We start from the raw sequence: 21597 nt of genomic DNA, 5'->3' as shown, positions 1-21597 counted from the left end.
GGATGGAGCAAGAAACTTTGAACTCCCTTATTCTACAAGCCGGTTTTGCAGGGTTGAGAGAAAGCAGGATTCCTTCCTAGAGAACTAATCCGAACAAGAATGATTTTTAAGTATAAGGAGTGAGACCCATATGGCTGTTCTACATTGTCTGTGGTGGAAACAATCCTATCTCAGAACACATGATCTCGGACAAGTTCATAAAACTACCTAGTAATATGCAACGTAAGGTGGGTCACTTCAGCCTGAAGCTAGCTCACTAGAAGCTAAAGTCACTGTCACCAAGAAAATTAGTTTCCATGTAAAACAAGAGCTCACAATTTGGGCAAATAGTTTGAGGGGGGAGCAGAGGGGAGGCGGTGTGCACACCCCTTTATAATCTTTACCAGTGGTCAGAGCACTTGCCTGGGATGCAGGAAACGCAGATTTCAATCCCCATTCTGGAGCTCCCTTCTGCCAGGTGACTGCCCTAATCACTGGGCTATAGGCTATTAATGTCTCAATCTTTCCTGTCGAAGATGTTCGATTTTGTATAAGTACTTAAATATTCATTGGGCCAAAAAAAGAGAGAGACTGATTCAGAAGAGGGATTTGAATTCACAACCGTTAGCTCTAATGAACCATGACAGACCACTTACTCGAGGCCACCTAACCAGGTGGAAGAGGTGGATGAGGCTTTTTTTAAACAATTAACAAAATCATCCAAAGCCCAAGATTTGGTGGTGATGGGGGACTTCAACTATCCAGATATATGTTGGGAAAATAACACAGCAGGGCACAGACTATCCAATAAGTTCTTCGACTGCATTGCAGACAACTTTTTATTTCAGAAGGTTGAAAAAGCTACAAGGGGGGAAGCTGTTCTAGATTTGATTTTAACAAATAGGGAGGAACTCATTGAGAATTTGAAAGTGGAAGGCAGCTTGGGTGAAAGTGATCATGAAATCAGAGAGTTCATAATTCTAAGGAAGGGTAGAAGGGAGTACAGCAAAATAGAGACAATGGATTTCAGGAAGGCGGATTTTGGTAAGCTCAGAGAGCTGATAGGTAAGGTCCCATGGGAATCAAGACTGAGGGGAAAAACAACTCAGGAGAGTTGGCAGTATTTCAAAGGGACACTATTAAGGGCCCAAAAGCAAGCTATTCCGCTGGGTAGGAAAGATAGAAAATGTGGCAAAAGACCACCTTGGCTTAACCACAAGATCTTGCAGGATCTAAAAAATAAAAAGGAGTCATATAAAAAATGGAAACTAGGACAAATTACAAAGGATGAATATAGGCAAACAACACAGGAATGCAGGGGCAAGCTTAGAAAGGCAAAGGCACAAAATGAGCTCAAACTAGCTACAGGAATAAAGGGAAACAAGACGACTTTTTATCAATACATTAGAAGCAAGAGGAAGACCAAGGACAGGGTAGACCCACTGCTCAGTGAGGAGGGAGAAACAGTAACAGTAAACTTGGAAATGGCAGAGATGCTCAATGACTTGTTTCGGTCTTCACCGAGAAGTCTGAAGGAATGCCTAACATAGTGAATGCTAATGGGAAGGGGGTAGGTTTGGAAGTTAAAAATCACTTAGAAAAGTTAGATGCCTGCAAGTCAACAGGGCCTGATGAAATGCATCCTAGAATACTCAAGGAGCTAATAGAGGAGGTATCTGAGCCTCTAGCTATCATCTTTGGAAAATCATGGGAGACAGGAGAGATTCCAGAAGACTGGAAAAGGGCAAATATAGTGCCCATCTATAAAAAGGGAAATAAAAACAACCCAGGAAAGTACAGACCAGTTAGTTTAACTTCTGTGCCAGGGAAGATAATGGAGCAAGTAATTAAGGAAATCATCTGCAAACACTTGGAAGGTGGTAAGGTGATACGGAACAGCCAGCATGGATTTGTAAAGAACAAATCATGTCAAACCAATCTGATAGCTTTCTTTGATAGGATAACGAGTCTTGTGGATAAGGGAGAAGCGGTGGATGTGGTATACCTAGACTTTAGTAAGGCATTTGATATGGCCTCGCATGATATTCTTATCAATAAACTAGGCAAATACAACTTAGATGGGGCTACTATAAGGTGGGTGCATAACTGGCTGGATAACCGTACTCAGAGAGTAGTTATTAATGGTTCCCAATCCTGCTGGAAAGGTATAACAAGTGGGGTTCCGCAGGGATCTGTTTTGGGACCGGCTCTGTTCAATATCTTCATCAACAACTTAGATATTGGCATAGAAAGTTTGCAGATGATACCAAACTGGGAGGGATTGCAACTGCTTTGGAGGATAGGGTCATAATTCAAAATGATCTGGACAAATTGGAGAAATGGTCTGAGGTAAACAGGATGAAGTTTAACAAAGACAAATGCAAAGTGCTCCACTTAGGAAGGAACAATCAGTTTCACACATACAGAATGGGAAGAGACTGTCTAGGAAGGAGTACGGCAGAAAGGGATCTAGGGGTTATAGTGGACCACAAGCTAAATATGAGTCAACAGTGTGATGCTGTTACAAAAAAAGCAAACGTGATTCTGGGATGCATTAACAGGTGTGTTGTCAGCAAGACATGAGTGGTCATTCTTCCGCTCTACTCTGCGCTGGTTAGGCCTCAACTGGAATACTGTGTCCAGTTCTGGGCACCGCATTTCAAGAAAGATGTGGAGAAATTGGAGAGGCTACAGAGAAGAGCAACAAGTATGATTAAAGGTCTAGAGAACATGACTTATGAAGGAAGGCTGAAAGAATTGGGTTTGTTTAGTTTGGAAAAGAGAAGACAGAGGGGACATGATAGCAGTTTTCAGGTATCTAAAAGGGTGTCATAAGGAGGAGGGAGAAAACTTGTTCATCTTAGCTCTAAGGATAGAACAAGAAGCAATTGGCTTAAACTGAAGCAAGGGAGGTTTAGGTTGAACATTAGGAAAAAGTTCCTGTCAGGGTGGTTAAACACTAGGGAGGTTGTGGAATCTCCATCTCTGGAGATATTTAAGAGTAGCTTAGATAAATGTCTATCAGGTATGGTCTAGACAGTATTTGGTCCTGCCATGAGGGCAGGGGACTGGACTCGATATCTCTCAAGGTCCCTTCCAGCCCTAGAATCTATGAATCGAGGCAACAAGGGGCCCTGGGGTAAAGAGCTCAGTCTGCTTCTGACAGGGCGGTCCTGGCAAGCTACAGAACATGACTCAGCTGGCTATCCACTCTGGAACCCTTAAAAAAAAATAATAATAATAATAATCTTCAATTTTGATCCTTTATGAGACGGAGCTTAGGACCCACTCCTTCTGCTGCTTTTGTCGGGGCAGATGTCTACCAGGTTCCCTTGAAGCCAGCTATTGAGATGAAAACTTACTTTCTCGTAGAAGGGAGCACAGGAACAGAACAGACTCAAGAGAACATGTTGGCCTTCAACTAGAAGTGGTCCACATATTCCTCAGATCCTCTTATTTTTCCAGATCTCTTGGTAAGATCTTGCAGCAAAGTAGACCTACTGACATCCACCCCAAAGCATCCACTCCAGCTATCACATAAACCACACCAAAAAGCCACCCCAGAGCTGATGTTAGAATAGGTTCGTGCTTTAAACTCAGTGTCTGAGAAGGAACCTTACCTGGAACTTTTACCAGAGCTCAATCTGCCCTTTGCTCATGAAAAGCTCGCAGCCCTACTTGAAAGATTGCAATTATGGGCTAGTAAAACCCTTTGTCCAAAGGAATCCCAGCACCAAAGCTCAGGATCTTGGGGAGCAATAATGTGTTTGTGGTAGTGCTAACCCTCAAGACCTCATGTGAGGATTGAGAAACAAGTCCACATTCTCTAGAAATAAATGTTTGTTTCTCAATTGTTTTTCTAGACTTGGGCTTTGATGTGAAGTGTCTGCCACAACTTCAACTGGTCAAATATATGGTGCAAGAACATGGCAATTCTACTGGATGATAGCTGCTAGTTCAGGTAACTCATCTGTGCATTCCTCCTGAGCATTCTTCCTCCTAAGAGGTCAAGGCAGTGGACAAAATCCTGAACAGGTACAAGTGTCTCTGCATGCAAATTAATTCCAAAGTACAAAACAGAGATGAAGAGACAATTAAATGAGTCAGGACACTAAGCCACAAAACACAGTGTCCAATAGAATGATCTCGGGTAAGGAACCAAAGTTCCTTTGAAATCTCTGGGAACAAACTTTACCAGGTCTCCTGTGCCACAAGCCAAAATTGCTGTGGTGTCCACAAATAAGACTATAAAGACTGAGTCTGGCTAAAAGGTAGGGAAGAACAGAAAAACAACACAAAGACAGACAGATGATGAGAGGACTGAAAAGCCAGAGGGTAAATAGAGAGCCAGAGGTCTTGCAGAGAGAGCTCCACTGCTGACTACCATCAAGAAGGAACTGATTGTAAGGTTCAAAAGATGGCAGGCATCTACATGTACATGGAGAGCTGGCACAAAATCAAGATTGCTACAACTACCCTTAAGAACCAACAACTTTAGAACAGGGGTTCTCAAATTTTTTTCACAGTTTGGGCCACATCCTAATACAGATTATCCTGTGGACCACTGGCTCTGTCATTCATGGTTGTGCAGCCCACCTCCTCCCCCACCCCACCCCACCGCGCACTGTTCACATGTGTATCTATATGAACTACAGTAGTAAGCAAGCAACTAAGCAACTTCCTAACATTCTGCGTGTAAGCAAGTACACTTTCATCTTTTAATCAAGTTAATAGCTAGAGACTGGAGGACAGTCAGCACCACATGACCAGCCAACTCTTCATAGACCACAGACTGGGAACCTCCACCTTACAGCTTGGGGTACTCCACTTGCCTCATGGGAAGGAGCCCAGAACCAAAGAGTGAAAAATCATAAAAGGCTGTTTTGTTTTTAGAGAAAGACTGCCACTGAATCCTTGGGGGATTACTCATGATCATCTCCTCTGCAGATCGGATCAAAAACTAGGTACTCTTCTTCCCTGTGAGATGTAAAGCCAAGGGCACTGCATTGTTACAAATACACCATTCTCACAGGCAAACAGCTTCCTACTGTAAGAGGGAGGCCAAGAGCCTTCTTGACAGTTTAAGTAATACATTCCCTCCGTGACATCTGAGAATTTGTATTATCTGGATGGAGATGAATGATGAATACCTTGAGAGCCAAATTTTGGAAACCTGAGCTCCAAGAGATTTATTTGTGAAGTCAATCTTCTTTGGCTTCCAAGGACATGAGCACAAGGACCACTTTTACCACCAGAGAGGGAAATTGAGGTAATAATGGCATCCCTTTGAATCTCTACCACCACTCAATAGTGAGTACTTGGGGAAGTAGTAAAACCATCAAGACCCAGGCAGCAGGTCTGTATTACAATTGACTCCGTTTAGCAGGGGATCTGCAGGGCTCTGACACCAATTGTATAGACATCTCTAACATGAGAGTTGACCTCACCATATAAGACCCACTCAGGAGAAGAATAATTGAAAAAGAATGATTTTGCCTGACTTTGAAAAGTATCCTCTCCAAGGCCCCATTCAACAACCTCTAAGACTGAGTGTCATAGCTAGAAAAGTTGGAAGAAAACGTCCTCAAAATGTAAAAAGTGGGACAATTATTGTTGTTTTAGTAGGCACAGAAATTAAGGCAGAGGTACTGTTAAGGAGAACAGTGAGCACAGTGCCTTCAAGATGACATAGAACTAAATATGGAGGTCACTCACCTGTAACCAGTGTTCTTCAAGATGGACTCTGCATAGTCACACTTACGGGATGTGCCTCAGGTCCAGCTCTGACTGTGGAACTTTTTGATAGCAGTGCCCGTTGGAGCGTTTTCATGCCCCCTCCTGCCCCTCCCCTCACTGTTCCTGAATGTTCTGAGGGCGAGGCTATAAAAGGGGATGTGGCACTCTGGCCGCCTCAGATCCTTCAAGTGCCTCCTCCAAGTCCCACTTTGGTTGTAATTAGGACTCTGAGGAAGAGAGAAAGGTGGGCAGGATGCGTGAATATATCTCAAAGACCTCTGGCTAAGGTGAGTAACCTCCATTTCTTCTTTGAGTGTCCTCTGCATATTACCACTCATGAGGGTAGTTTGACAAGCAATACTGCCCTTTGAGGAAGGTGGGACATGGAATCCTAATTAAATAGGGTACTGCCCTGCCAAACTGTGCAACAGCTCTGGGTGCTAAGTCTAAAGAATAATGTTTTGTAAACATATGCAGGGAGCTCCACATTGTAGCCCTACAGACCTCTGTAAAAGTAATATGTCTAAGGCATGGCATTGAAGCTGCCTTGGCGCTCACAAATTGTGACCTAATTTCCTTAGGGACAAGGACTGACACTAAAGCGTAGGCCTCATGACTGCAGAGCCTAAACTATTTTGATAGTGTCTAAGATGTGACTGCTTTGAATTTTTTGCTGTCAGCATAGGAAACCAACAGATATGGTGATTTCCTGAATTGGGTCCTATTTAAAATAAGCTAAAGCCCTTTTTGTATCTAACGCATGAAACATTTTCTCCTGAACGAGAGAGAGACCTTGGAAAGAACATTGCCAGGTTAACTGATTAACGTGACGTTAGGTCACCACTTTAGGCAGGAACTTGGGGTGGGGATGTAGCACAACTCTGTCCTTATGTAAAACAGTAAATAGTGGGTCTGTAGTTCACTCACTCTTCTAGCAGATGTTTAACTGAGAGGTGAAATAAAGGGCATTCTGCCATTGGCCCAAATGGAGGCTTCATTATCTATGTGAGGAATTTGTTGAGGTCTCCACGCAACAGAAGAATTTAACTCCTGGGGAATGGTAATTCTTTCATAAATCTCAACTCACGTGTGTGTGTGAATACTGACTTGTTACTGGCATAACCTCTCGCTTATAGATGTGGCTACTAGATTAACCTTCACTGATGGGCAAGAAACCTGAAAGTTTCATCTGTGGCAGATATTCTAATATATGCTGAACTGGAGCCATGGTTGGGGTTACATTATTACTGTTTGCCCAAACAAATCTCTTCCATTTGAGGTTAACGACACTTACAAGTTGATTCTTTCCTACAGTTAATTAGGACATGTATATCTAGAAAGCAAGACTGCTCCAACTCTATCAAAGCCCTACAGCCCTGATCTTCAGACATTCTGTTTTGTTAATTCAACAGATCTGGAGTAAGAGGGAGAGACTGGTAAACTCCTTTTGACAGCCAAAGGTGTTCTGGGAACCACTTATCTCAGCCATGCCAGAAGCACCAAATTTATTTTAGTTCTTTGGTTTTTGCCTTTTTTTTTTTTTAATTTAAATTTTATTTTATTTTTTAAACCACCATTTCCCCCCTCCCGCCCCATGGATTAGGAAAAGTGAGAGGAAGGCATACAGGAAAACCTGCCTTCATCTTATGAGGAATGCATCCAAAAGGATTGGTTGTCACTTCCTTCTCTCAAGCAAAACCTGGCTCATTTTGCCTAACTGGAAAGAGATCTCTATCCTGACACGCATGATCTTCAACTCATGGGGTTTCGTCACCTCTAACAACCACTCATGGAGTTCTGTTGTGTCTGCTCAGCTGATTCGCAAGACATGTCTTTCTCTGCTAGATGATGTACTACTACAGGGTAGATCTTGTGCTGTATGCTTCATTGCCACAGACCTACTGCTTCCCTTTATAGTTGCGCTGAGTGAGCTCCTTCCTGCTTGTTTATATAGTATATTGCCCTGGTCTGTCCATGTCAACATGCACTACCTTCTGACATGAGGAAGAAGAGCTCTGAGAGCTCAACATATTGCTCTGATTTTTAGCACACTGATGTGCATTTTCTTTTCATAGGCATTCCCGTGGTGGCGCACACACTGTTAAAGTGAACTCCTCAGCCCACGTTGAATGTGACAGGTTATTGTTGCTGATGGTGCTGGAGCGCTGAAAGCCACTCCTTTCATAACACAGACTCTGAGTCCACTATGACAGAGACTGGAACACATTCTTTGTCAGCCAGTACCGGAGAGACTCTTTTTAAGCTGGGTGTGAAGTGTAAGGCACAGCTGAGTCTATGAAGTCAATTAGTCTGAGAAAGAGGAGGACTTTTGGCACGGAAGTTGGTGTAGCAATGGCATGGCTCATTTAATCTTTTCAAACATTTCTTCAGGCAAAGAAGCACTGCAGAATGAGTCCAATATCACCCCATGAAGGTGATCCTATGTGAGAGTCTCAATAATGATTTCTCCCAGTTTATCCTTAGGCATAACTTCTTGAACAGGGAGCATATTTAAGATATAGCTCTGGATGCATTTTCTTCTGATAATGCTGATTAGCCAAATCATGTACAGATATAAGTGCACTTTGTAAAAACCCTGGGTGCAGCAGAAAGGCCAAAGGGAAGAACTCTTAACTGGAAGTCATCCCCTCCTACTAGGAAACCAAGATACATGGGTGTGCCGGTCTGATTGAGATATGGAAATGTGTACCCTTTAGGACAAGAGCTACAAACTAGTCTTGACCTTTTCCATCTCTGCTTTCTAATTTTGGATTCAAGTTTTGGCTCTCTTCTTGAGTCCTGCAGATTTCCTGAAGCTTTAAACCATAGACAGTACCTTTTGCAGAGATTTTTGCTGTTTCTCACCAGAAGCATCATGGGGCAGATGCTGGTCTGTGCTCCCAAGGATTTGAGAGATATGCTGGATCTGAAAAACTTGGCTGTCAGACCTCCTGCAGAAGCAGAGCTTGTGGTCTATTCTGATGTTTGTCCAAGCCTTCAGGGGCAAAGAACTGCAGATAGAGCACTTTCTTGAGTGAGTGTGTCCTTCCTGGAGGCAAGCTAAGCATCTTGTATTAGGTTCAAATGCCAGAAAAACAGTGGGACAAGAGGCCTCTTGATCTTTGGATCCACCACTGGATCCTAATCACTGAACCAACACTCTAAACTACTAGTTAGAAAAAAAAAATTAACGTTAAAATTTAACTATTTACACTAAGATCTAATCTATTATGAATGCTAAAAGTGCGTAGAAGGCATTGGTCTAAGCCACGGATCCAGGCCAAGGGCCGAGAGCAGTTACCGATTTGTGAGCATGGCAGCTGGAAGAGAAATTGCCAGAACAACATGCCCTCTTTTACAGCCTTACCCTCAGAACATTCAGGAACAGTAAAGGGAGGGCCAGGAGGAAGAGCAGATGTGTTTCCACAGGCACTGCTATTGAAAAGTTCCACCATCAGAACTGCATCTCATGAGCACAAACAGGCAGAGGACACTCGAAGAATCAGCAGTCATGCAATCACCAAAATGGTAAATTAGCATTAAAACTTTTACATTTTTCTTGTAACTGCTGTCCTACTGATCTGAAAATTCTGTGAACTCAGAGACAGGGTCCTACAAAAAGCTACATAAATCTCAGAATCATTTCTTGGAAACTTCTGATAATTTTGGATTACCAGCTCAACTAGGGAATGCCTGCTATTAGCATAGCAGAAGCAGAATGATGAACAAAGGTTAAACAATACAGGATGGCAACTGGGTTTTGATGCCAGGAACCTGCACTCTATGCCAACACAGAGCTCTCTTATAGAGCTCTTTGCTCAAGTCTCCCAGTCTTAACCCTTCCCATACTGATAATCTTATGTTTTCAGATATAAATACAGCCTATTTGTCATCTGCCATTAGTCTAGCCCCAGTCCACAGAACGTTTTTAGTTATTCAGATTAATTTTTCACAAAGTCATCTCTTAAACATCTGCAGATACCAACCTGTTCTTCTTCTGTAAAAGGTACAAGTGCCAGTGGTGGCAGGGGCTCCTCCTGTAAAATAGGCTGAAACTCCTTATCCAGAAGGTCTGAAGGTATCTGCAGGAAAGGAAGATGGCATGTTAAGAGCTACACTACAGATCAAGCATTATACCCCAGTACACACATTCCAGAGATGGCACTATGCACTTTCTAATCTCCACCAACAAAACTCCTCTCTCTGTTCAATACCTACCTGTCTTTCTCCAGGGTTCTGGAAGCCCACATTCATGAACAGAGCCAGCCAAGAGAACAGTTATTTACTTTACTGTAAAGCGTGATTCTTAGAAATATTTTGTCCATGTGGATGCTACTCTAGGTGTACATGCACCCCATGCACATGCAAATGGATTATTTTCGCCAGCAGGTTCCACTGGGGCGATACCTGTGCCTTGCATGTCCTCATACCCCTCACCCAAGGACATCAAAGGTGAAGCAAGCCCAACTGCCCCTCAGGTCCTTTGTCAATACAGAATTATAGTATGAAGCACTCCATTTTAGCAGGGAAGGAGGACAGGTCGTGGGATCCAAATGGACAAAACAGCTCAAAGAACCACAGTTACTGTTGAGAAAGCAATTATTCATTCTTCAAGTATTTGGCCATGTGGATCCCACTTATACAGCAATTCGCTCTAAGGAAGTAGATGCTAAGAGTCCTGTTTGAACAGAGAGACTGCAGGCCTTACCAAATTGGACATCTAATCTGGCAACTAGGGAGTAATATAGTGTGTGAATGTGTGTAGTGAACTTCAGGTAGCTGCCCTGCAAATCTCAAGCATGCAGATGAAGCTGTTTGGGCTCTACTCATGCACGCCATAATGCAAGAGGATGAATTAATTTAGACAGTTCATACAGATCTTTATACAATTGGATACTAACTAGGATGATAGTTTGAGTCAAAATGGCCTGTCCCCTACATCTAGTCCCAAAGAATACAAAAAGCCTGGGTGACTTGCAGAAAACACAGTTACCTTTTCCGTAACTGGTGTTCTTTGAGATGTGGTGCTCATGTCCATTCCACAATAGGTGTGCGTGCTCGCCAGGTGCACTGGTGCCGCAAGTTTTTCCCCTAGCAGTACCTGTAGGGGAGCTCCCCTAGCGACCCCTGGAATGGCGCCTCTATGGCACGGTATAAGGGGCATTGCACGCTCCCCCCATCCTCAATTCCTTCTTGCCAGACAACTCTGACAGGGGAAGGAGGGCGGGATATGGAATGGACATGAGCAACACATCTCGAAGAACAACATTTACCGAAAAGGTAACTGTCTTTTCTTCTTCGAGTGATTGCTCATGTGCATTCCACAATTGGTGATTCCAAGCTATATCTGTTGGAGGTGGGTAGGAGTTCACAGACTCTCGGGACGGAGTACAGCCCTGCCGAACCTGGCGTCCTCCCTGGTTTGGGAGACGATCGCATAAAGTGAGGTGAACAGAAGACCATGTGGCAGCCCTGCAAATGTCCGGAATGGAGACATGGGCTAAAAAGACAGCTGACGAGGCTTGTGCCCTAGCTAAGTGTGCCCTCACAATCGACGGCAGGGGATTCCCGCCAGGTCGTACCAGGTACGGATACACAAGGCAATCCGGTTGGAGAGCCGCTGAGTGGAGATCGGCCGACTTCTCATGCGTTCAGCCAAGGCGATGAACAGCTGCAAAGACTTCCTGAACGGCTTAGTCCACTCCGGGTAAGTCCACTTAGTCCACTCCCAGAGCCCATCTCACATCCAGCGTGTGGAGCCGGCGCTCCTCACTGGACGCATAGGGCTTGGGACAGAGGACCATGTGGTAGGCGGAGACCACCTTAGGGAGGAACGAAGGAAGTGGTCGGAGCCGGACCTTATTCTTCTGGAACACCATGTACGGGGGCTCGGAGGTCAGGGCCCTGAGCTCCGAGACCCTTCTGGTGGCGATCATGTCAGCTAGGAAGGCTACCTTCCACGAGAGGTGCGACCAGGAGCATGTAGCTAGCAGCTCAAAGGGGGAACCCATCAACTGGGCGACCCATCAACTGGGCCAGCACCAAGTTCAGGTCCCACTGCAGGAAGGGGGGGGGCCTAACGTACGAGAAGAGACAATCCAATCCCTTAAGGAATCGGCCAGTCATAGCATGTGAGAATACCGTGTGCCCCTGCACTGGCAGGTGGAAGGCCGATATGGCCGCCAAGTGCACCTTGACGGACGAGGGCACTAGACCTTGGGCTCTAAGGTGAAGGAGGTAGTCTAAAATGAGTTGGATCGGAGCAGCCACGGGCGAAACACCCCGCTCAGCTGCCCACTGGGAAAACCGAGACCACTTTGCCAAGTAGGCCCAACGCGTGGAGGGCCACCTGCTTTCAAGAGGACGCGCTGAACCCCTTCCGAGCACGTCCTTTCCTCCCGGCCTAACCATTGAGCAGCCACGCCGTGAGATGGAGTGCCGCTAGGTTGGGGTGGAGGAGGCGGCCCTGGTCCTGGGAGAGCAGGTCCGGGCGGGACGGCAACGGCCATGGCGGGGCGACTGCCAGGCCCGTGAGAGTCCCATACCAATGTTGCCTGGGCCACGCTGAGGCGATCAGGAGGACCTGGGCCCTGTCCGTTTTTATCTTCTCCAAGACCTAGCCGATCAGTGGAATCAGGGGGAAGGCATAGAGAAGCTGGCCCAACCAGGATAGGAGGAAGGCATCAGAAAGGGCGCCCACTCCCAACCCCCTCTCCCTCCTGGAGCAGAAACGGGGACACCGGCGGTTCTGCCAAGTCGCGAACAGGTCCACCTGGGGAGTTCCCAATCCTGTGCACAACCTCTGGGTGTAGTGACCACTCGTGCGGAGAGAAATCTTGGTTCAGGCGATCCGCCCATGAGTTCCAGGCGCCCGGTAAGTGGTGGGCCTGTAGGCAAATGTCATGGGCTATACAGAAGTCCCTCAGCCTGAGGGCTTCCTAGCAGAGGAGTGGGCCCCACCTTGCCTGTTGACATAAAACATCAAGGCCGTGTTGTCCGTGAGAACCCTGACCGCTCTGCCCTCCAGGTGCGAGCGGAAGGCCACGCATGCCAGCCAGACTGCCCTGAGCTCCTTGACATTTATATGCAGGGCAAGGTCCTGCACGGACCACAGATCTTGGGTCTGAACATTCGCCACATGGGCTCCCCACCCCAGGTCCGACGCGTCTGACACCAGCTCCACTAATGGGGGCCTGCCCCTGAACGGGACCCCGTGGAGCATGTTCCCCAGAGAGGACCACCATTGTAGGGAGGCGATCACCGGCTCGGGCACAGTGAGGACTTTGTCCATCCTGTCTCTGGACTGGGAGAACACCGAGGCCAACCAGAGCTGGAGGGGCCTCAGCCTGAGTCTGGCATGGCGAACCACATATGTGCATGCCGACATGTGACCCAGGAGCTGGAGGCACACACTGGCTGTGGTCACGAGGAACCTTGTGACTGTGTCGATGAGCCCTTTCAGGGTCTCGAATCCGTCTGGTGGGAGGGAGGCCCTGGCCAATGTCGCGTCCAGAACTGCCCCAACGAACTCTATGCCCTGCACCAGGACGAACGTGGACAGGAGTGCCGCCACGTGATCCCGACCTGGAGCTGCCCTTGACCAGCCAGTCATCCAGACAGGGGAAGATCTGAACCCCACGACATCTGAGATAGGCCACCACCACAGACATGCACTTCGTGAATACCCTGGGAGCAGGGCACAGGCCAAACGGGAGGACCGTAAATTGGTAGTGCTCCAGCCCAACCATGAAACGAAGGAAACGCCTCGAATATATGAATGCAGAAGTACATGTCCTGCAGATCGAGAGCGGCGTACCAGTTCCCGGGATCCAGGGAGGGGATAATGGAAGCCAGAGAGACCATGCGAAACTTGAGCTTTACAGTGTGCTGGTTCAGGCCTCACAGGTGGCCTTCGGGATAAGGAAATAGCGGGAGTAGTACCCCTTGCATTTGAACTCCACTGGCACCACTTCCACCACTCCTAAGCCAAGGAGCCACCCCACCTCCTGCTCAAGCAGGGCCTCGTGAGAGGTGTCCCCTAGGAGGGATGGGGACGGAGGGTGATTGGGCGGGGTACAGGTAAACTGGAGGGTGTAGCCCCGGGAGACTGTGTTGAGGACCCAACAGTCCGAAGTCAGCCGCGACCACTCTGGGAGAAAAGCACACAACTGGTTGGAGAAGGGAAGCTTTATTGCGGGTGCATCCCTGGTATGAACTGGTAAGTCGCCCCCGGGCGTCCCGTCAAAACTGAAATTTCCCCATCTGTTTACCCTTGGAGGGCACAGACTGGGGGGCAGACCGGGACTGTCTCTGCAGGAGTTTCTTATAGTCCCATGACTTTTTATAAGGGGGCTCATATTTAGAGTGGGTGGCCTGGGTGGGAGCCTGCTGAGGCTTAAACTTGGTCCTGGCTGGAGCCAGGACGTAGAAGCCAAGTGTCTTGAGCATTGTGCAGGAATCTTTCAGGCCGTGCAATTTTACGTCCGTCTGTTCCACAAACAGGGCCTTGCCATTGAACAGAAGGTCCTGCAAGGAGTTCTGCTCCTCACTGGACAGCCCAGACAGCAGGAACCACAACACCCTCCTCATGGACACCGCAGAGGCCATAGATCTTGCAGCCGTATCCACGGCATTGGACGCTGCCTGCAGGGTTGCCCTGGCAGCCGCTGTACCCTCCCCCACCAGAGCTTTGAACTCCTTCCTGTCGCACTCCTGGAGGGAGTCCTCGAATTTGGGTAGAGAGCCCCACAATTGAACTCATACCGACCCAGGAGGGCCTGATGGTTCGCCATCCTTAACTCGAGGATGAATAACCTTTCTCCTAAATAAGTCCAGCCTTCTTGAGTCTTTATTTTTCGGAGTAGGGGCTGATTGGCCCTGCCCCTCCCTATGGTTGACCGACTCGACCACCAGGGAGTTGGGGGCAGGGTGGACGTACAGGTATTCATGCCCCTTGGCAGGCACAAAGTACTTCCGTTCCGCACTCTTAGAGATGGGAGGCAAGGAAGCCTGGGTTTGCCACAAGGCATTTGAAGGACGTTGAAGAGGAAGTCCGAGGGTTCCTCCACCTCCTCGGCCTGAAGGTTGAGGCTCAATTCCACCCTTTTCAATAGTTCCTGGTGGGCCTTAAGAGTCCTTCTGCAGAACAGTGGGAGGAGGGGCCACAATCGCCTCATCAGGGGAGGATGAGGATGTGGGCGCGGTATTCTGCATACCCACCAGTACTGGAGGTCCCACCACTTGGTCGCCCTCTGGGTGTGGAACCGAAGATGCACACCCCAAGACTCCTTTCTGGGAGGCTGGGATAGGGAGGCTGTCTCTCCAAGGCTCTGGCCACCGAGCAAGCCCCCACCGTCGGCTGCGTCGGGGGCCACGGGGCCCATTGGTATCATGGTGCCGCCACCACTGCACCTGCTGTGGCACCGGTGGAGCAGGCTGTTCAGCCTGACTAGCCTGTCCCGTCGACTGACGGCTACGAAGGGAGGCCGGGCGGAGTGGTGGCATCGGGAACAGTGCCGACCATGAGACCGTGGTCCCGACTTGGAGAAGCAGTACCGCCAGCAGGAGCTGCTCCACGACGGCAAGGCGACAGCAATCGACGCCCGGGACTGCGGGAGTGGTGCTGCGGCGTGGTCCTGGAGCGAGATGAGGAACGGGAACGGCATCGACACCCGTATCGCAACGGACTACGGTAGCCTCTCGGAGACGAGGATCTCCAGTGCCGTCTGTCCTGGTCTCGACGGGGCCCACTCCCCTCACGAGGTCTACGGTCCATCGAGGCAGAGCGGTGCCTGGAACCCCTGCCAGTTGGAACCCAGACAGACAACCTGGTGGGGGTCAACAGGGACCAGCGCGGACTGCGCACGGGGCAGCGAAAGGCGTCGGGAACATTCCCTCGACCGCAAATGGTACCAACCAGGCGGCGGCTGCGGAGATCCAAGCGGTGGCTTGCCTCTTGACTGGGGAGCCAACGGTGGCAGTGCCACTGGTACCGGCAGAGACATAACGTCCCAGGCCGCTTGCAGGGCCTCCGGCGTGGAGGGCAACTGGACATCCGGGGAGGCCTGCACTGAGAGGGCCGGGCTACTCTGCTCAACCTGAGTCTGAGGCCTGGAGGCCGACAGGGATCGAGACCTGCCCAAGGTGGGTCTAGTCTCTTCCTCGGTCTTGCTCTGGTGTCTTAGCGGAGACTACCTCTTGTTGGCGTGCCCCACGGACAGCGAGGGGTGCCGACTGGTGGAAGGCACCGCAGGGTTGCCGCGCACCGACACAGTGGTACTTGGTGCCAACTTGGAGTCAACACCGACTCCGTGAGAATGGCTCGGAGCCGAACGTCCCTTTCCTTCTTGGTCCGAGGCTTGAAAGATCTGCAAATCTTGCAACGATCGCTGAGATGGGTTTCCCCCAGACAGCGTAAACTGTTCATGTGCGGATCACTCACTGGCATCAGCTACCTGCAAGTGTCACATGACTTAAAGCCCAGGGCACGGAGAGTTCAAGAGGAAAGCTGAAGCCAAGCTGGAGCAGAGCAGTTCCGATGCACCTTCACTGGTGGCAAGAAGGAACTGAGGGTGGGGAGAGCACGCAGAGCCCCTTATATCGCACCATAGAGATGCCACTCCAGGGGTCGCTAGGGGCGCTCCCCTATGGGTACTGCTAGGGAAAAAACTTCTGGCACCAGTGCACGTGGCGAGCACGCACACCTATTGTGGAATGCACATGAGCAATCACTCGAAGAAGGGTTTTTTCCTACTGAGGGAGTTATAATAGTGCTATCAACACATCCAGTGTATGAGACTTAAATCTCTCCAGAAGTCAAATGCAGCATAGCTAAAAATACCAGGATATGAACTGATCCAGGTGTAAATCTGAGACTACTTTAGGTGAGAACTTTGGGTGAGGTCTGAGAGTCATGTTATCCTTATACAATAATGCATAAGGAGGCTTTGCCATCAACGCTTGGATCTCGCTCACCCTGTTAGTCAAAGGTGATAGAGATTGCAAAGGATCAAAGGAGGGATCCATCAGGGCCAGAAAGACAATATTTAAGATTTTAGAAAAGAGAGGGGCTGCCAAGTAGAGGGAAACTATGGACCATACCTTTCACTAACTTCATAACTATGGAATGTGAAAAGATAGTGTGACCTTAAATAGAAGGGTGAGAGGCTCAAATTGCAGCTAAGTGGACTCTAATTGAGCAAATGGTGAGAATTGTTTACTTCCAAAATAATAAATAGCCCAAAACACTACTAGACAGTGACATCTAGCAAATGCTGAGGAGCTTGGATAGTAGTCTCTACCACTTTAATCTATACGTTAGCCTCGTAGAAGCCTTTCTGCTTTGAATCAGAGTGTCCTGCACTTCAGAAGAGCACCTTCTGTTCACAATGCTCAGCTAGCAAATGTGCATATGGTCAGATGCAGAGATGAAGGACTGGGGGCAGGATTTAGCCATGATCTTGGGAAATAACTTGACAGGTCTGGTAGAGCAATTGGAGGCTGCATCCAGAGGTATTGAGTCAGGAGTACAAACACTGAGGCTATTGTTAGTAAGGCTTTGTCCTGTCATTTTTCTGAAGACGCTGGGAATTCAATGTGGAAAACACAAGTTTGGTATGGTTTGGTACGTCTGAATTTGCTAGAGGATTCTGGGAGCAGGGATCTTGTCGCATCAGACAGTTGGTATGGAAATGTACTGAGAGTGCTGAAATTGCATTTGAATGGTTAACCAGAGGCTCTATCTGTGTGTGTATTTTCAACTTGAAATTTTGGTCATGTCAGCCGATGGCCAGCTCACCAAGTAAAGAAAACACAGAAAACATGATTAGTGAGATTGGTACTGAATGACCCAGGTCAAAATTACCCTTTAGGATGGCACCACACTAAGAGCTCAAGTGAATGATAGATGAGAAGGTAAACGTCAACTGATCTTTGGTCTCAATCTTGCAGTCCCTTCTAAAAAATTAATTAGAAAAACCAGGAATGGAACACCCACAGGGCATATTTCGAGGACATGTGTCTCCTTTGAGAGCAAGGGGTATAAATGTTCAGAATATCATATAGTTCTTAGTTCCTCTATTAACAGCTGAAGAGGTCCATGACGCTGTAAGACACAGGGTCCCAGGGTAATCAACCCCTTGCTACGAGAGACTTTTCTAAGACTTTTGAACCAGAGGGCCTCAGGGTAACCAAGACCCTGCTTCGGGGGACATTTAACAGACCAAGTACTTGAGAAGAAAAGAAGACTCCATCTAGGACTGGTAGCTATATCTGCTTGGCAAAGCTATATCTGCTTTGCCAATCAGGATACTGTGTAGGGCCAACATAGTTACTGAGGGTATATGCTTGGGGAATTGAAGCTTATTAGGAAGCTGTATTATATAACCTTTTACTGCTTGTGTAATTCTCTCTCAAACTGCTGTGCACTGAGCAAATTGAATCCGAATTTTCACGGGTACTGGTAACAATCTGCCCAGCTGTGGGCCATTAAAGATCCATTTCAACATCTCTCACCTACAGGATTGGAAACGTGTGGGGGGCACCCTCCTCTTCAGCATAACATTTGACACTTTGTTAAAGTTGGTGACAATTAAGTCGAAGAATCAGGGTCCCCATTAGAGGAAGATTTGCTGGAGGACAGAATCCTTGAGAGCCCCTTCTTGATTGTTGGAGTACTTCCTGTAAGGATAATCTGGTCAATACAGCTGTGGAAGTAATCTAATGTTGTATGCATTGCTTCCATAAATGTATTGTCTCCTGACAGAGGAGATTATCTCACTCTCCATTCTCTGCTGACACAGTGTGCATTGCTGTAGTATCGTCTTTCAGAGTTTGAATCACGGCTCCCTGCAGGAGGATCAGGAAAGCTTTACATGCTAAATGTATGGCTTTCAGCTTCAGCATGTTTATATGGATATGAGATTCTTTTGGGGACCAAAGATAGGATGTGGAGCTCACATGGATGCTTCCCAGAAAACCTATTACCCCATTCGAGGTAGAGAGGCGTGAAGCATAAAGTATGCCCTGGCAGATTTTTTATGGATCCTTATAGGAGACTAGAAAGGACAGCAATTCTGGAGGGACTGAAACCTGTAAGTCTATGCAGTATCTGCTGGGCTGATAAAACAGACTTCAATCATCCCTATAGGGGAAAAAGTGACAATTTGAATGCAGTGTCATTAAAGCGCAAGCTGCCATGTGACCTAATAAGCTGAGGCAGTCTCACACTGAAGCCTGGGGATGACTCTTCAATTCTGAGATGATGTCCACAATGGCACAGAATTTCTTCAGGCTCTTGCTGTTTTAGAGTTCATAGGAGTGGTCCTGAACTCAAATTGTCTGAGTCGGAATAAAAGTGGATTTCTCATGGTTTGCACCGACTCTCACTGGAGATAAAGAGCTTGAGGACTATTCTTATTGAGTGAGGTACCTTCTGAAGAGATTTGCCTTCAAATCAGCCATTCCTTCAGGGTATGGATAGGTCAGCTGCTGGGCACTTGCTAAACTTTTTTGTTGCCATGGAAAGTCTTACAGGCAGAACTCCGTGCAGATAAGTGTGAGCTACACACTAGGAAACAAGGTATTAACTGCCTACTGGATGGACAGAGACAGAAATATGCATACTGGAAGTCAAGAGCTGCAAACTAAAGTTCTACAGAAGGTTTTAGATCTACAGAAGATCTACAGAAGGTATTATGGATGCCTAGAGTGACTATCATTCATCAAACAATGGATGAACTTGCTGAGGTCTAGAATGAGAAGCCATCCTCCTTTCTTCTTTGGGATAACCTCCCTCCCCCCCCCAACTTGAGAAGCACATCCTCCACTACTCCAAGTTATAGAAGGGAGTCCACCTCTTGTCTAAACAGCATCTTATGAGAGGGGTCCTTGAGGAGGGCTGGATTTGAAGGGCACAGGGGCTGGCACTCAAACTGGACCAAAATCCTTTGTTGACGAATACTGGAACCCAATGGTCCACAGCAATTGCAGTTCAGACCTCCAACAAGTAAAAAAGGCAGATGCCAAACAGGAGGGGAGGCAGTGCAGGAATACATCCGGTCAGATCAGCCCAGGGTTCTTGACCATGATGTCTAACTTGCTGCCTGGATCCAGATGCAACCTGAGTGGTAGCTGAAAAGAAGGCTGAATTGCTTCTTCACTGGAAGAAGGGGGTTTCTTTCTGGGAGGCTCAGCAGATTTCTGCTGGTAATATGAGCATTCTCTTTGAGGTTTATCCTCTCTCCTCCTCCAAGCTGGAGGATAAAGGCCCCGGGAGCAAAGAATTGTCCTGGAATTCTTCAAAGAATGTAGCACTTCATCCATGTTAGAATTAAGTCAGACCCTTCAAATGGCACCTCCTCAATGGTGACCCTAGTTCTTTAAGTACATCTGATGATTTCAGCCATTAAGATTCAATATGGTAATAGAAGTAGACATAGCTCTCACATCTAGAGCTGCCTGCAACAATGTCTTGGCAGTCAGTAAGAATGGACCTCAGCTCCTCCATAGAGTCCTGAGGTAGTTTATCTACAAAATGGGAGATCTTATCCTACTAGAGGTAGACATATATCACTGTCAAAGGTTAATAAATTTACTATAAGAACCTGAAGGTTGACTGAAGAGTAAACTTTTCTCCCAAAAACGTCTTGTTTCTTTAGGTCCCTCTCCTTAGGAGTCATCTTAGCAAGTCCTGGTTTTATTTTCTCCTGCACTGCAGCGACCTCTAGTGAACTGGGGCAGGGTGAACATAAAAATACTGGAACCTTTAAGGAGGGATCTAGCAAGGACACACTGATCTTTCAGAAGTTGCAGGGCTGGAGGCCAGTGATTTCCTTAAGTCCTTGGCAGGTTTGAAAATAACTTCATATGTGGTGGGGCTAACCTGCCTGATATTGTGGGATGCAACATGTTAAATAATTTATTGACTTCCTTGGGCCACTCCCAATGTCTGCTATATGTTTTAACAGGTCTTGAAAAGCCTTAAAGTTATCAATAGCAGATGGTAAATTAGGCTTAACAGCTGCATCTGGGAAGGTGTATGGGATGACTACTGGTACTGTAGGAGCTATTCTTCTTCCCGATCCTCCCCATTTTTGGCCACATGCTTCACAACATGAGGACTCCAGAAGGCCTTGTAGAAAGAGACCTGTGATGAGACAAAGGAACTTTCGATGACTGAGGTCTAGGAAGTAGAGTTTTAGGGTTCCAAAGTGGCCAGTAAGGCCAGGTTTGCATGACATCAGGTATGGTATATGGCACTAAGGTGGAGATACCCATAGGGTCTGGATTCTGTCCAACCCATGCCTCTTTTGGTGTCAATGAGAAGAGTGCCCTCTAGACTTCCATTCATAGACACTGGAGATTAGGGGACCAATCTAGGAGAAGGTTCCCTATTATGATCTGACAAAGAAAAGACAGGAATACACTTCCTCATACAGGGCAGCCAACCTCAGGTGTTGATAGAGGCTGAGGAGACCAGGATATATGTCTATAAATCAGAAAGAGGGGCTCCAGAGGAGCTTGGTGGATAACAATTTTATTAGTCTGAACATCTTTGGTTCAGATACTGACAGAAGCCTGTTACTGCCACTGGACTGAATAATGGATACTGGCATAATGACAAGGTTTTTAGGAGCTGGAAAGGACAGTACCAAGCGAGGCAGAACCAAGGGTATCAGTACCAAAGGAGGTGTCATTGAAAGCACCAATGCCAAAGTGGAATGATCAGTGACCAGAGTAGGTGCAGGATTTAACTTCTTGCCAACAGGCCAAGGCAGATAGCTACTGTAACTACACTACAAAAACTCTAAACCTTAACTAAAAGAGCAGAGCTGCAGGATAGCAGATGGACACTGCTAAGTTCCATCTTGCTGCCAGGAGTGG

The 21597-nt window shown here is 47.3% G+C and overlaps 1 protein-coding gene across 1 annotated transcript in view; it reads right to left on the bottom strand.

The window, feature by feature from the left end:
* GIGYF2 (GRB10 interacting GYF protein 2) overlaps positions 1 to 21597 on the bottom strand; it is a 153986-nt gene that overhangs the window by 117442 nt on the left and 14947 nt on the right. The window contains exon 3 of the mRNA XM_065411184.1: positions 9702 to 9797. Within this exon, the coding sequence (XP_065267256.1) occupies positions 9702 to 9797 (96 nt within the window). The remainder of the gene's footprint in view (positions 1 to 9701; positions 9798 to 21597) is intronic.

This window comes from Emys orbicularis, chromosome 9 (genome assembly GCF_028017835.1).
Source record: "Emys orbicularis isolate rEmyOrb1 chromosome 9, rEmyOrb1.hap1, whole genome shotgun sequence".
Taxonomy (NCBI): domain Eukaryota; kingdom Metazoa; phylum Chordata; order Testudines; family Emydidae; genus Emys; species Emys orbicularis.
This window is presented reverse-complemented; position numbering and strand designations above follow the sequence as displayed.